Source organism: Mesoplodon bidens (assembly GCF_964165515.1).
Source record: "Mesoplodon bidens genome assembly, chromosome: 4".
Taxonomy (NCBI): Eukaryota; Metazoa; Chordata; class Mammalia; order Artiodactyla; family Ziphiidae; genus Mesoplodon; species Mesoplodon bidens.
In genome coordinates, this window is record NC_138160.1 from 89,115,850 (window position 1) to 89,131,605 (window position 15,756).

General features: G+C 42.2%; 1 protein-coding gene across 2 annotated transcripts in view; it reads right to left on the minus strand.

Moving 5' to 3' along the window:
• Positions 1–12,859, minus strand: part of EFNA5 (ephrin A5) — a 278,081-nt gene extending 265,222 nt beyond the window's left edge. For both annotated transcript variants that reach the window (XM_081230590.1, XM_081230589.1), the window contains exon 1: positions 12,236–12,859. In XM_081230590.1, coding sequence (XP_081086716.1) covers positions 12,236–12,360 — 125 coding nt within the window. In that variant the 5' untranslated portion in view covers positions 12,361–12,859. The remainder of the gene's footprint in view (positions 1–12,235) is intronic.
• Between the last annotated feature and the right edge of the window lie 2,897 nt (positions 12,860–15,756).

The following is a 15,756-nucleotide window of genomic DNA, read 5'->3' on the forward strand; positions in this document are numbered from 1 at the left end:
TGAACATTTGAGGTTCATTTAACCATATGGATTTCAATTGGAAAGTGTTAAAAATCTGTTTCTGAGGTGTAATTCTGGCATTGCCATAGAAAATATCTCTGGGGAGGGTTTGCAAATATATTGAGACATTTATGACAGGATCCTCCTTAAACTATTTGGACCAAGGCAATATTTTCACTCCAGTAGATTTGTCTATAAAGAGCAAGACTTACATCAAAATCCCTGGCCTGTTACTTTTGATAGTGGTGTATTTTAATGACACATAAACCTCAATGTAAAAATCTATTTTATTTGTCTGAGATTTGGGGTAAAGTCGCAAGAAATGAAGACTACCTGGTCTTAAGACAAATAACTCGCACTCACGCAAATACTAAGCCACTTGAGAAACTGTAGAACTATACAGAAAGTTCAGGGCAAACACAACCAAGAGCCCTTGATAAGAAACCAGAAGTAATCTCTCTCCACACTGATTTATCTAGAACCCGGCTGCTCCAACTGTGGTTCATGGGCCAGCAGCATCAATACCACCTGGGAGCTCGCTAGAAATGCAGAATGTCAGACCCCGCCCCAGATCTACTGAATTAAAATCTGTATTTCAACAAAATCCTCAGAGGACTTGTGTGCACATTAGAGTGTGGAAAGCAGTGATCTAGAAATTGCAAACTGACTGCTTCATGATGGCAGGGATGTTGTTTATATATTGTTTCCTGCAATATCTCCAGTACTAAGAACAATACCTGGCCTACAGTGGACACTCGATAAATATTTGCTGAATAAATCCATATGTGAACATTTCTTAGAGTATCTTCTCCTTTGCACTGTGTTTATGTGTATACAGTTCTTAAACGTACACAAAACTGCAAGTTCTTTAAGGGTACGATGCTGTCTTATGCTTCTCCGAGTCCACTGTGTGCCTCTCAGTGTCTGCAGGTATCACTCAATATTTTATCAATTGTAACCTTTAGATATTCAATACAGGAATATATTACTACTGTTAGATATTTATATATAATGTTGCTTTAATGTGAAAACTTTGGAAAACTAAGTTTAAATCAACATATAATTTCTGAATTCGCCCATTTGGCTCTGATTTTAAATACAGTAAGGAGAATTCACCCAAGAAATCAAAGTAGTAATGGAAACCATTATATAGGGCCAAGTCCTGATTCTATGTGGTACCAGAGAACAGGAATGGCATGGATGATTAAAATCCAAAACTGATTCCAAACCTCAAGTTATTCAATAGCCTCAAAGTCTTTTCTTACCAAATCTCATACGAAAGCTGCTATAAGTTTCAGAAACATCAATTTTTTAGTTTTATTTTCTTTCTCAAATCCACCTACTGAACAGTGAAATGGCCAAAGCCATCAAAAGAGAAATACAGTGACAGGGAAATATACATAATAAACAAACTGAGTAATCAGTCCTCAAATAACCAGATACCAACACAGAACTCTAAAGCGAAGCAAAGAAATAATTTGTGAGAGATAATTATATAGTAAATAATCAAATACGTTAATAGCATAGATGTACTGGTAACAGGACCATTCCAAAATGATACTCAAAATAATGAGATATTCAGAGTCATGATTATTGCTGACTCTCTTAGGCCATATTTTAAAGGATGGATACTAAATCAGGAATACTCTCCCCAATAAAGAATCGCTTTTTTTCTATTTAATTAACTGAATTCAATTGTCCTTTATACATTTTTTTTTTTGCTTCAGGGAACCCAGAGTTTTAAGTTAAGCCATCAGATATGTCTGACCCCATATGTATATAATCATATGGAATATCCTGTATACATATACACACCCCACTGTACACACACACACACACACACTCCGTCATGTTGTTTTCCCAAGAGTATAGTCGACAATAGTGATAGCAGAGTGTGTAATTAGTTTTCATTGTTCCCCTGACAGCTATAGTTCCATACAAGACCCTTTTTTAAGTTGTAAATGCTATGGAAAAAATAAACTAATAACAGGCATTTAATTATGGGTCCTGCAACCATAGTGGGAACATGGCCAGAAAAGACTGGAACCTCTGGCAAAAACATATATTTCCAGGGGAGGGGAGAATTTTGTTCTTCAATTATAGTAATGCTTAAAATATTGATGACAGGCATATGATAAAAAAACTTTTTAATTTTTTCCCAAGTCTCTATCGAGGATAAAGTATGTATACAATGCTACATCAACACTAAAACCAAGAATACTATTATATCTGTACTAAAATATTAATAAAGGCATTGCTTATTAATAAGCAAAATACATAAAGAATAGCTTTATGTTTTGATATAATCAGTGAAGAATACAAAGATTCAGTTTCAGTTTGGGGTTTTGCCTTGCTTTATACAGACTTAAAAAAATTAACACTTGTGATATCAAATATCTGGGTGCTATAGTCCCTGAGGCTTACTTCAATTTGTTTTATACAGTATTTAAAATAAGGCATCCCCCAAGTTGCTGTCATGGCAGACACCAGATCTGTCACTGAAGTCCTTTCTCGCCTGATTAATTAGTAATTGGGAGACACATTTTGGCAGCTTTCATTTCCCTATTATTTTCTCTTGTTTGACACAAAATCCAGTCAGGAGCACCACTATTTGAACTGTACCCTTCTTAGTGCTGGGTCACTACATTTTAATAAATGGAGCCCCTGCCAGAAAACTACAGAAATAGGCATAAAAGTTTATTGCAGCAGTAATAGTAAACAAATATATGAAGAAAATACTGAAGCCACAGTATCTAAAACATTAATGGTCTGTCTGAACCCTGGGGTTATTGGCGAGATTGCAGAGCAGAGACTAAAAGAAAGGACCTTCAACAAAACCACTGCTTTCATTTGCCTTTAAAAAAGTACATATTAGCTAAATAAAGCAGATAAATACTTGGTGCAGAAAAGCCATACATACATCTGAGTTTCCTCCATTATCCCAAGCCGATGAATAAATCTATTGGGAGGAAAAGATTGATAGTGACTACAGGGATGCAGACCCCTTCTAGAAGCCACAAAAGCACTGTCTGAGCCAAACAAAGAAACATTTTTCATAAAAGGTAAGGTGAGGAACTTAAAATTGAAGCGAAAAAGACTGAGATTTCGGAGAGCTACAAATAGCTACAGAATCAGTTTCAGGTTCTCCATCTCAAGTGTCAGTCACTTCAAAAAGTGCTGCTACGATGGTGGCTCAGGACACTTGTGTGCCACAGCAGTGACCATGCTGTGTGGGTCAGAGGTCACAGCTTCCACATTCCGACATCTGTCTGTATTTTCTTGCCCTGAAACAATAGCCGGGAACTAGGCTCATTTGCTCCCACTTTGTTTAACCTAATTGTTAAACACAAGAGATAATTTCCCCATATTTAGAATTATTTTTCCTTTTCTCCCTAATGCCATTTGAATCCATACAATTAAATACCATTAAAAATAACGTGACCAAAAGGTTAAGTCCCCTATATATTATTAAAGTTAGGCAAATGTGACAAAGCCGTATATCCTGCCGGCACCTAAGTACCAGAAAACATCAAGTATCATGCCCACCACCATCAAAATCTAGATAACAATTAGCACTACAATTATCCAACCAAAATAAGCCATGACTGCATCAAACCACAAAACTGCATTTTTAATAGGAGAAAATACTTTCATTTACTTTTATAATATGTATTTTCATAGTAAGAGGCAAGAGCTAATTGTGAATTATAGTTTCTACATACATAAATAAATCACTAATAAAACTAGAATGGATATTCTGACACCTTAGAAACGGGAAGAAAAAACAAAAGTATTTGTTAGTTCATTTAAAACAAAAAGGTCATTTTGAACCCTTAGTCTTCTCCATCAGTCAAAGAAAAACAGATGATGGATAGCAGAGGAAAGCGTTTTGGTACCCAAACTGTCAACTCATACTTGGACTTTAATGAGAAGTCCATGAGATGTATATCCAATCTTAAAACATGTATTTTATTTAGCTCCTTTACACTGTACTTGCAACCATCAAAAATCCTACTTCTAATGAACTGAAGCAATCTGTGACATAAGTAGTATTCAATCTGTGCCCAGTTTAATCAGACTGACTGAGTCAGGTTACTTTGAAATTAGTCTTAAGACGTTCTGTTTTTACTTCAGTACATGGGAATAATGTTCCCAGACATCATCAAACAGATGCAGTGGCAAGAAGTGTAGTATAAATTTTTGGTAAAGTTTACTAGACAACATGTTCCTCCAAATGTATCCAGAAATACAAAACATGGTGGAAAATATAACAGTCTCAATTAGTATACTCTCATAATTTTTAAAAACAAATACGAATTTACTTCCAAAATCATTTTCTATAAGAGCCCACAAGAATGGCTTAGTAATGAGATTGTGAGAGCCTATATTCCAGGGACCAAAAAGGCTCTGGCTTCATATAACGCTCCTTAAAGCACCCCAAATGCTTCATTTTTGGAGGTAACTATATTTTTATCACTACCACTTACTAGAGAAAGATTCCTGCTAACGCTGTGCAATTTGGAAAAAAAAAATATCAAGCAACAAACAAAAAGGACTGCTTAGTACAGTAAGAAAAAGGAAGTCAGGGTTTGGGGGGGGTGGTGATAATAGGGGCTACTAATATATCACTGAGAAATTAACAATAAATTATAAGCTTCAAGAGAAAACTACATTTGTAAACATGGTACAGCCCAATATTTAACATGAAAATATAATATGCCTAGGTTTAAAATATATAATTACTAAGTTAAAATACCCTTTTTTTGTCAACTAAATACAAGAAGATAGCATTCTAGTGAGCTCACGAATAACTTAAGATAGAGCTTTAAATGTAGAGCCCTGCCAAAATGATCCCTAAGTGGTTTAGTCCTTTTCTATCGTCCATATTCATTTCCAGACCATTTTCATGAAAGAAGTAAAATCGGTCTTAAAACAAGATGGCTGCTTCTAGGGGGAAAGAAAAGAAACGCTGATTTAACTGAAAGCCAAAAAACTAGCTTTTCTAAATCAAGAAACAAGAACTTTGGTATATTTTTTTCTAATCTCCAAGTATATATTCATGCACTTCCACATGGAAATTTACGGATTACTCTGTGCAGTTACTGAAAATTATTAATAGCAAAGAAAATTTTTTTAAAGGTTTGATCTTTGTGTGCTAATAAGGTGATTGTCCAATGCATATACATAGAGATATAACAAAACCAAAATTCCCAATTATCCTTCATATCAGAATCATGATCATCAGTCCCAAAAATCAGGTCACTTGATAAGCAGTAACAGGAATAATATTGATACCTTATATCTCTTACAGAACTCCATCATAAAATGCCCAGTGATAGATATCCTGTTACAAACAAATCAACTGTATTTGGCTTTTCAAAGGTAATACCCTAGGAACTTAGCTGTTAGACAACCTCTCCTGGAATTGCACTTTGACGACCTTCCCTGAAGCAAATGGCAGATTAACTCTGTGACATACACATAAAAACTAAAAACATTTTCCTCCATTTTGAAATAAGTTTTAAATAGATTTTTTTTAAATCACTCAAAACTATTTTTATTTCTCACTTGAGGGGAAAATAAGACCTGACAGTAACATTTTCTTCAACCTGTCAACTGTCAATTGCATAAAGAATGTTTCTCAAGATGACAAAGGTTTATTTTTCCTTATTGAAAATGACAGAATTCTACCTGAATGAAAGCTGAGCTAACCATCACTGTAGTACACTACCGTCTCGCAGCAACTAGCTAACTCAAGGAGAAGTTTTCACTGTTTTAAAATAATGGTTTTATTGAAATCTATGGCTCACTGTTTGAATACTATATTCAAAAGCCTAAAAATAAAGAGTTTCCATCTACACAGATTTCAGATTAGAAAATAGTGTAGAGACTTCAGTAGTTCACAATAAACCCTTCAGAGTACAATAAGGAGTATAGATTATCAAGAATAGTAAAATAGAAGGAAAAATTTTTGTTTATGCTCAAAACTAGGCATAATAGTTGTAATACAGAAAAACCTGCATTACTACGTTTTACTTTTAAACTAAGTTCTTCTATGTCATTATGCTGCCTTGTTTGTAACAGACAATTTTGAAAACATGAATGCTGGCAAATTCCAGAGGAAACAGATCTCCTGGTAGTGAGTAATATCCCATTCAGAAACACTGGAAGTTCAAATTAATCACAAGAAACTTTTCCACAAAACAGCTCAGGGTATAGGTTGAGAAGCAGACTAAAATATAAATCTAATAATATAAATCAGGCCCTTAAAAGAGACAATAATTTATTGATGTTTAGCTGTCTAAGACCACCATCATAAGACAAATTACTAAAAGTGAATATTAATATCTCATCTCTTACACTCCTCTTTGAGGTTTTATACCTGAATATGAAGGTATTATCCGTCACAAATGATGAGAGGCAATTTTTTCTCGGTTTGGAAGACTAGTCCTGACTGAGCATCCTGGGTAAGTGGCCAGAACTTCCTCACTGTGCTTAGAGACATACAAGCTTCCTTTTCAGCAAAGACATTCTAACCAGGGCTGCTGTTTTAACAGTCTGTATACTGTTTCTGAAAAGAAAATTGATTATATGGCATCAGTTAACATAGAGTGGTTGATTATCTAAAATAAAATATCAAAGCTTTTTAAATTCTCATTACTGCTGGAAGTTATTCAAAACCAACACAAAAAATGAAAAGGGCTGAGGGGCATCTTTTTTCAAAAACTATTAATCAAATAATATATATTGGACAAAGAAAAAAAAAACTAAACAATAAACCAAATGTTACCCTCACATAAAATTCTGTTCTTAACATATTCTTATGTTTTGTTCATTTTCTATTTCAATGTTTTCTCTTCCTCAAAGGTACATTCTTTTGGCGTATACTTCTAAGTTTGCGAAGGTCAGGACTCCTGAAGGACTAATTGTATTCATTAATTTTCTTGGCCCAGCATGAAGCTGGTAGCTTGCTTGGTTCATAGCAACAGGGGAGAAAAGGAGGCGCTCATCTTTATCTGTCCCATCCAACAGGAAATCAGGCCAGTGGACAGAATGCAATGAAATGCCTCTTCAGAGGCATCTTACGAGATTAAATGGCAAGAAATTCACAAGGTTAATTTGCCCCCAAATAACTAAATGCTCCCTCCAAATCTGATCCTCATTATTCAAAGGTGGAAGCCTCTAGAGCTATTGATTATCAGCCAGAACACATATGGCAACAAGATATTCCTTCAGTGAGCCAATGGCTTAGTTAATACCACTAAAATCAACGAACAGGGAGTAATGAACTACTGAAGGCTCTCTCTGATTCTTTTAATCCTGAAGAGTATATTGACCTTGGTCTCACACTGTACAGCCAAGCGGGCCTCAAACAGCACTGATGTTCCAGTCACCTAAGAAAAAGACAGTTGACTATTTCTGATAGCTTATTACAAATACATAACATAATGTATAAAAGCACTGGAACATAACATCTCAATGGCTTATTTTGCTTTCAAACTTCTATGGAAAACTGGCCAAAAATAAGAAGCACCCTTTTCTTCTACAAATTTCTAGATTAGACAAAGGGTAAGAGGGGGAAAATTCACTTCAGGTCTCCTACAAATGGATAAGGGTAAAAACACTTCAGGTTTCCTACAGTGGATATAAATTTTCATCACACTGCTTTATTTTTAAAGCAGATGTTTATAAAATTCTGATATAAATATCAAAACAACAAAATTATCCCATTACATCTAATAAAATGATACATTACACTGAGGTTCAGAGTTAATAAAGTTAAAAGATTCTAAGTAATGTCTTTTACTTGAAGAAGTTTTGTTTCTAATATATGAAGTATTATTTAAAACACTTAAAATTTCAAAAATAAAGTTATCAGGGTTGGTGATACAACTCATTCAAAACCAAGATCAACTTTCCATCTTTCCTCAAAACAAATTCTTAGATTTAGACCAAACTGATTTCATTTGTCAGTGGGAAAGGCACAGTACTGGTATACTGGTATATATATAAAACACTGGTAGCTCAGATTTTTTTAAATGAAACAAGTAAATTTTGAAAGAGAAAAAATATGCAAGGGCTATATGATCAGGGAAAAATGTTACTACTTCTCTCTACTTAGTCACATACATATCATCTGTACTGCCTGAAAGATTTGGGAGTGTTGACCTAGAATTCACATCACTTTCACAACTCAAGATTACATGTTTGCAAAACTAAATGGTGTCAATTACCTGCTACTCTAACATGAAATGTTTAATTTACAAGTCCAAAGAAAACATATGGTTAGGCTGAAATTTAGAAAATCCCAGATGAATTATAGGGATATCTTTTCCCATAAGAGAATAACATTTTAAATTGGTGATTCTCAAACCTTAACAGAAGCAAATTACTAAGTGAAGAAAATCGGTACTCTTAAAGTATGCTGGTTATATTTGCCACTGTATTATTTTACTATTCCATCTATTAATGCCAACCAGTAGGAGACATGTTTAATCATCCCAGCATCATTTTGGCAAGTGGTCAAATGAATCCAAAAACTTTTCAACGTACACAGCATTTGAAAGAATATTCTCTTTGGAAGCACCAAACTGTTTATAGCTTGTTTCAAATTAAGCGGCATACTCTTAATATTGAGTCACCTCTACCTTTATAAACGTAGCTACTAAGGGAGAATGTAAAGGAAGTTTTATTATTGAAAGTCTTTTTAAAAGTTACTTAAAAGCTTTTTCCATTATTAAAGAAATTAGACACAAATATTCTATCAATAGTTATATTCTCCTTGACTTGGATCTTCATTACTCAAACTTACTTAGTAACAGGCCGGTTCAGAACTGAGCATAACATTAAAAGGATCTTTCTATTACTCTCACGATTTAGGTGAAACTCATACAACTTTTCAAATGTTTAAAATATGAAAGATGCATTTACAAAAATGTTATCATATATTTTTATTCAGACTTAAGTTAGGTCTCAGTTGCTATTTTAGAGATCTGTAGCAAGTCAATACATAAAATCAGTGTGGTCCACTGCCCAATAAATACTGGCAATTAAAAAGTTATCAGCATTTAAAAATTAAACATCTATTTACCAGAAGTGAATGCTTGGGAAGACAGATTCTAACAGCAAAACTATCTGACAGCAAATAAGTTTTACATTTTTTTCCTCTGTGAACTTAGATCTATGGATGCTTCTGTTATCAAAGCAGTCAGTAATGAAACCCAATGCAGCTGATAAACTCCTATGACTACACAAGTTACAAAATAAGATATTTAAATCCTGTGAGTAAGATGTAATACTTAATTTTAATTTTATCTAAACATAATTTCAAATGAAGTACATTAGTATAAGCTAAAATGTATTTACTTCATTTTGCCACAATATCCATTTATTATCAGCTTAATGTGTCCGCTGAACTCTTCTTCTAAGAGAAAAACCTTTAAAGTCTATTTAAGTTGCAATTAAAGTTTTCTACTTTTTTTCCACAAGACTGAAGTCTTCTGATAATATTAATTTAGCAAAATCTTAAAAGATAGGATTTATGTCCAACCAAAAAGCATGGTTAGCTTACTTTACAAAATGATAGCATAGATGAAAAGAAAATGTAAAACATTAAAAGTTTAAAATTTATTAGACCCCTGCAAATTTTCTAAAATATTTTTTCACTATCTTTTTTGATAAACTTATTTCTAAATTACTTATTTTGCATTTGGCTCCTTTTAAATACATCCAAGCTGACTTCTCTTCATTCATCAAAAAAGCACCGTCTTATTCCACAGTTCTAAGATAAATCTGCCTACCAGTACCTAGTTTTAAAATTATATTATTTTTTAAAGTAAGTTTTACTGTGATAACATATGAAGATAAACACACCCACAAATCCCTAAAAATACTACAGTTAGAGCTGAACCTTTTTTGGGGGGGGTTGCATGATTCTTTCTTTTGAACATTATCAAATTGATAATGATCAAATAGAGAGGTAGTTCCACAAACTTCAAATTAAAACACTGACTTGAGAATACTCTTGGTATTTTAAAATTCTACAGGTTAATTTTGGGCAGGTTCAAACACACCATGGCATCCTGAGCAGAAGAGTTTTCCGCAGGCAGGGCAGATCTATTAAAAAACATGACCTGTGACAAAAATCAATGTGCTAATCTCAAACCAAACAACAGTATCAAAAGCATAAAACAGAGATAACCTGAGATAAAATGTCCTCAAACTAACTCAGACTAGTTTGACAGGTTAATAAGGAGGGGTAAGAGTGGGGATGTTGCTGATTCTTTCTGTTTTAACCCAGGATGACTGGAACACCCAAGTACCCAAATAAATTAATACCATGAGAAAAAGATTACACTGTGAAGTCTGTAGTGGGAAACAAAAGACAAGCAAGAGCAAAATGTCCCAAATTCAACTAACCAATTTCACTGCTGTTTTATTTGATAAGGCACTAAAGTTTAAAATATAAATTCCTCTGTTTCGAATATGCTGTCTAATAAAGCCCAAAGGGGAATAAAACCAACCAACATAATGAGACTTGCTTTTAACGCCATCACAACTGGAAAGCTTGCTCTATTTGTCTTGTCAGCTTTAATAAAAGGCATCTCTTCTGGCAGGATGGCTTCTCTTTCTCTTTTCCTAATAGCGGTAAGTGGCATGTCAAAGAAGAAATAGCTTCCCATCCCACCACCCACCTCCAGGAGACTTTTTAAACCAAACTTTGAAGTATGTCTCCACTTGGCCCAAGCGATTCAATCAGGTCTTGGGCTACCTGGGTGTGACTATCTTTCCTGGGGTAGCAGGGTGGGGGGCCTCTATCCCCGTTCGGCAACCAGTGTACGGCTCGTAGGGAAATCTGCTCATCTTCAGGTGAGAGAACATTACTTCAAGCGGGGTAATCCCTCCTATGCCAGCATAACAAAGGAAGGCGGGAGGCCGGCGGAAAGGGCCACCGGGAGGTAGGAAAAACTAGAGGCGCCCACCAGCCCCCTATCCCCAAGCGCGCTGGGCGCGCTGCAACCACAAACTCTTCCCTTGGCCTCCGCGTTTCTTCTCCCAACTTCCACGCCAGCCCAGGGAAAAACCTGGGATTTTAGGTATAATCGATGCTATTTCCCTTCTCCTCGGCGGGCACCGAGACCAGCCCACAGCTGGAAGCTGGAAGCTGGCCTCGGTCCCAGAAAGGCAGAGCAATATGGGCCCAGCGGGGCCGACTGCTGCCCGAGAGAAAGTAGGGCTTGGACCTGCTCTGGATCGGGAGGGGTCCGCCCGGCACTCTGGACAACCCCACCCCTACCCCTCTTCCAGGGTCCGTGAACAAGGAACCCAGGCGGGTAGCCAGGGTCCAGCAGGAGCGCTAGGGCGGCTCCGGGCGCCCATCTCTTGGTTCCCGAGTACTCGGCTGGCTTCGGAAGCGCCCGAAAAACGTTTCCAGGTAACCGCGCGTTTTCCTCCGGCTGCACACTGCCAGGCTTCGGACGACGGTCTCCCACCTCCCGGTTCGGCCAACTCCAGCAGCTAGCTCCGCAAGCATGACGTAACCCAGCATTAGATCAAACTTTCTGGCACCTTGAGCCCACCGGGAGGTGGAGGAGGTGGGAGAAGCCTCTCTACTGCCAAGAGAGCCGGGACCAGACTGACTTAGTGGCCGGATGATTTCCTCGTAGTTAAAGAGGAAAATATCAACCTAAAGCTTCCGTTTCCCAGCCCCCCACACTTCCCCCAGCCAGTGCGCTTTCTGAGCGCACCGGGGAAAAGGGAAGGAAAAATTAAAAAAAAACCAAAAACACTTTGGGGATGTTTAGCGGGTTCTCCCCGCAGTCCCTGCGCAGCCACGCTCCAAGAGGGAGCTCCTGGCAGCTTGCACCCGGGGCTCCCCGTGCCCAAGCCCCGCGCCTGGATCGGGATGCTGGCCAGCCTGCCCGGGTGGGAAGCGAAGTCCCGACTCCCGGGCTCCCGCCTTTTCCGAGTCTCCCCGGGCTTCGCAGAAGCATCGGGTCTGGGCAGCCCCAGGAACGCCCAAGGGCTCTCAGGCTCCCTGCCGCACCTCAACAATGAGGGGGCACGAAGTGAGCATTTCCCGCGGGCGCCTCGAAAGCCATCCGCGCCCGAGCGACGCAGACTCTGAGAGTGCGCGCCGCTGTCGGCCGATGCGCGCGGATCCCCGGCGCCGCCGCTCCTTCCGCAGGGCCTCGAGGCCTGGGGAGCCCCGGCTCTCTGCCCCCCATTGCCTTACCTGGGGTTGCTGCTGTTCCAGTAGACGGCGTAGCGGTCGGCGACGGCCTTGGAGCCAGGGTCCTGGCTGAACACACACGTCCAGAGCACAAGAAACATCAGCGTCAACATCTCCACGTGCAACATCACGCCTGGCCAGCGGCGGAGCCGCCGACGCGCCACTCCGGGGAGAGATCAGGGATCCGGAGGGAGGGAGGGAGGGAGAAGGGGCGAGAGAGAGCGAGAGCCAAATAAATATGAATAAATAAAAATGAAGAGGGGCGAGAAAAGAAAGAGGCGCACACCAAGCTGAGGAGGGGGAGGAGAGACAGAAAAAAAGGTGGAGGAGTGGGGGGAATAAAGGCAAACTCGCACCCCCACTGGAGGGCTCAGGAGGAAAAAAGGAATCACAAGATGGAGAGAAGCGTGCGTGTGTGTGTGTGGTGGCGGCGGCGAGGGCGGGGGAAGCGGTGCCAAGCTGTGTCTCGGGCGGCGGCGGCAGGCCGGTCACCCCGGGAGAAGGAGGTGCGCGCCGGGCCGGGCGGCGGCAGCGCGGGTTGGGGCAGGCGGCGGCGCACGCTGCACAGTCACCGGGAGTTGCGCGCCACGGCTGCGGGGAGACATACACTGGCCCGCCGGGCCCGGCTCAGCGTCGGCGCCGCGGGCTGCGCACGGCTCCGCCGCCGCCCAGGGCCCTCGCACTGCGCCCCGCTTCGCTCCAAGTTACTTTGGCGGCCTGTAGGAAACTGCAGGAAGAGGGCTCCGTGTGGATGAGGGGGCTTCCCGCCTGTGGTCCGGGGAGTCTGAGGACCCCCTTCCCCCGCCTCCTCTGTGCTTTAACCCGGTAACCCCAGGAAATCTCGGAGGAGTCTCGTAGGTGCTACGGGTTAGGGGCGGTGCGCCGAGAAGGGTGGAGATCTGGAGCCAGAAACCCAGCCCCGCCGGCGTCCTGGAACTGGTTAAGCGGCAGCTAAGAGGGCGAGGAGCGGTCTTGCCTCGCAAACCTCAAAGAAAAGTTTGGCTTTTCGCGTCTTCCGGCAGGTCCCCTGTCGGAGTCGGACTGCGACGGTGGCGGGAGGCGACACCCCGGCCGCTGCCTGAGTCTCGGGGATTTCTCGCGCGTGCTTTTCTTGGCCGGGAGTCGGTGCACCAGAGTGAATGGAGAGCAGAGGTCTGAACCAGCCAGCCAGGCGAAGCTGGGATGCCGAAACCTGCAGGACGATGCCAATCCAACTGTTCAGCTGGAGAGCGGGAGGGGAAACAATCACTTTCAAATGAATCCCTCCAACTCCTGGATGGGCTGATGTCAGTCTCCGATCGCCTTCCGGGAGCAAGAATGAGCCCCCAGACGCGGTGCCAAGAGCCCTGGTTGAGCTCTCAGAAGTGTCCCTGTGACTCCGACTGGTCCGACCCCAAGCCCGGCAACTTGTAGAGAGGCATCAATCAGTTTGAAATGCGAAAGGAGAAAAAAAAAGAAAGAGCGCACGAGAGCGTGTGGCACCTCCCCGATGACTACATCAGAAAACCTTCCCGATCCTCCCGCAGCTGCTCCTCTTTCCCTCCTTGGGCACAGCAGCAACAAGAGGTGAAAACCACCGACAGAATCGCAAAACCTTTACCAGGCGGGAAAATAAACTTGGTGCAGCAGCACGAGCAGCCCGGGAGGGATTGAAACGACTGGCGAGAAGTGGAAAGGGGTAAAAGTCAGTTTTGCAAAAGAGAAAAAAAAAGAGAGAGAAAATGCTTTATGGGAAAAATTTCCTCGGGCACGCCCCCTCTTTAATGACCTGCGTGTAAAGCCGACAGCAGCGGCAACCCAGCAGCAGCAGCCGTACCGGAGCGCGAGGCCGCGCGCGTGAACGTGGACGTGGGCGGTGCGGGGGGGGGGAGTGGGCGTGGAGCGCAGGGCGCGGGGTCGGAGGGCGGCGCGAGCGCCGGTGTGAGCTCCGGACCGAGAGGAGGAGGCGCCGCCAGCCCGAGCCTAGCCAGCGCTGCTGCCGCCGCGGCCCGGGTCATGTGGGCTGCTTTTTTTTTTTTTCCCCTCGCAGTTTACTTGGGAAGGGGTGGGGGGTGGCAGGAGCAGCCAGTCAGGGAAAGGCCTGCTGTTTGCTTACAGATCGAGTTTTTTTCCTCTCTCTTTACTCCAACCGGATTGGTCTGCTCCACGAGAAAGAGGCGTTTTCCTAATCTCCTCCCTTCCCCACGCCTCCTAACCCCCCTCCCGGGCCCCACCTTCCAGAAACCTGACTAATTGAATTACTGGGAGTGCTGAGGCGCCCTCTCCTCCGCCCGAACCCGGCAGCCGCGCGTAACCCTTTGGATGCTGAATTCCGTCTGGCCTGAGGAATGATTTGACATCTTTTTAGCTGAGGGTAGGGTCTTTCAGTTACAAAGGAACCGGTTCCCACCCTGTATCCGGAGAGCCGAAATCTGTCTCCGGGGCCCCTCAAGTGACACGCAGTCCCAACAGCCGGCTGGCAGGCAACGACAGTGACTACGTGTTCTTGGAAATCTCTGTCCTGTTCTTCACAAGGCGCATTGCCCGGCGCCGGGCTATCTGAAAACCTGAGCATCTCTCATGTGCCTTTCAACTCCCCTCTTCCTACCAGGGATTTAAAGGTTCATGAGCAGGAAGCAAGACTTTTCTTTAAAGTGATGCTTTGAAAACACGTTTTTTTTAGATCGAGAAAATCACAGGGTAAAGTGATTACAATTCAGTGCGAATCTTCGGCAGGGAGGAAATGAATGCGGCAGGGCAGCCCACCCGAAATACCGTACACCTTTTCTATTTCAACTCCGAGGTTGGTTCACTGCCCACTCCCCAAAGGATAAATGCTTTGAACGAACCCGGTGGGGGAAGAAATGGAGGTCAGGGAAGGAATTCCTTTATAATTGGAAAAGGCCTTGCGTTCCCGAGTTTCTAGAGCAGGTTGCAGTGCCTCGGGCCCTCGGCCGCCACCGCCGCGCGATCACCTGACAGCGAGTCGGTCCTCGCGCCTCGGGACGTGTGCCGGTGTCCTCCAGCGCCCGGGAAGCTAGCCAGGCGCCCGGCGCTGCGGGGCTACAAACTCTCGAGACTCGCCCTCGTGGGGCTCCGCGGGCTGGGGCCTGAGTGGTATTATTCTCTCTAACTCTCTAGGGAATTCGCTGCCTCAGCGAGAAGGGCTAATCCCAAGAAAGAAAACAGCGTACTTTTGCTCCCAAACCTGCCTGTTCTTCCTTTACTTATTAGCCCAATAAAATCAAAGATCACGTTCTTCCTCCTGCGCTTTCCAGTCCTCGAGCTCTAGATTTCCAGGCGCTTCGGAGCTGTTTGGAAGCGTCCAGACGCCCTCCAGTGGTTGGCCTGCAGTCCGCACCCAGCGGGGCTATTACCTATAGTTCAGCCGGGATTGAGTTTGATGGAGAATCTGGGGTCATGAACAATACCGATTTGAGAGGAAAGGAACAGTCCACATCGGCATGGGATTACCTCTTGCCTAGAAGTTGAGTAGTTTCTCAATTACAGAAATTTTTCCTATCTGCAGACACCTGAAATTGTTC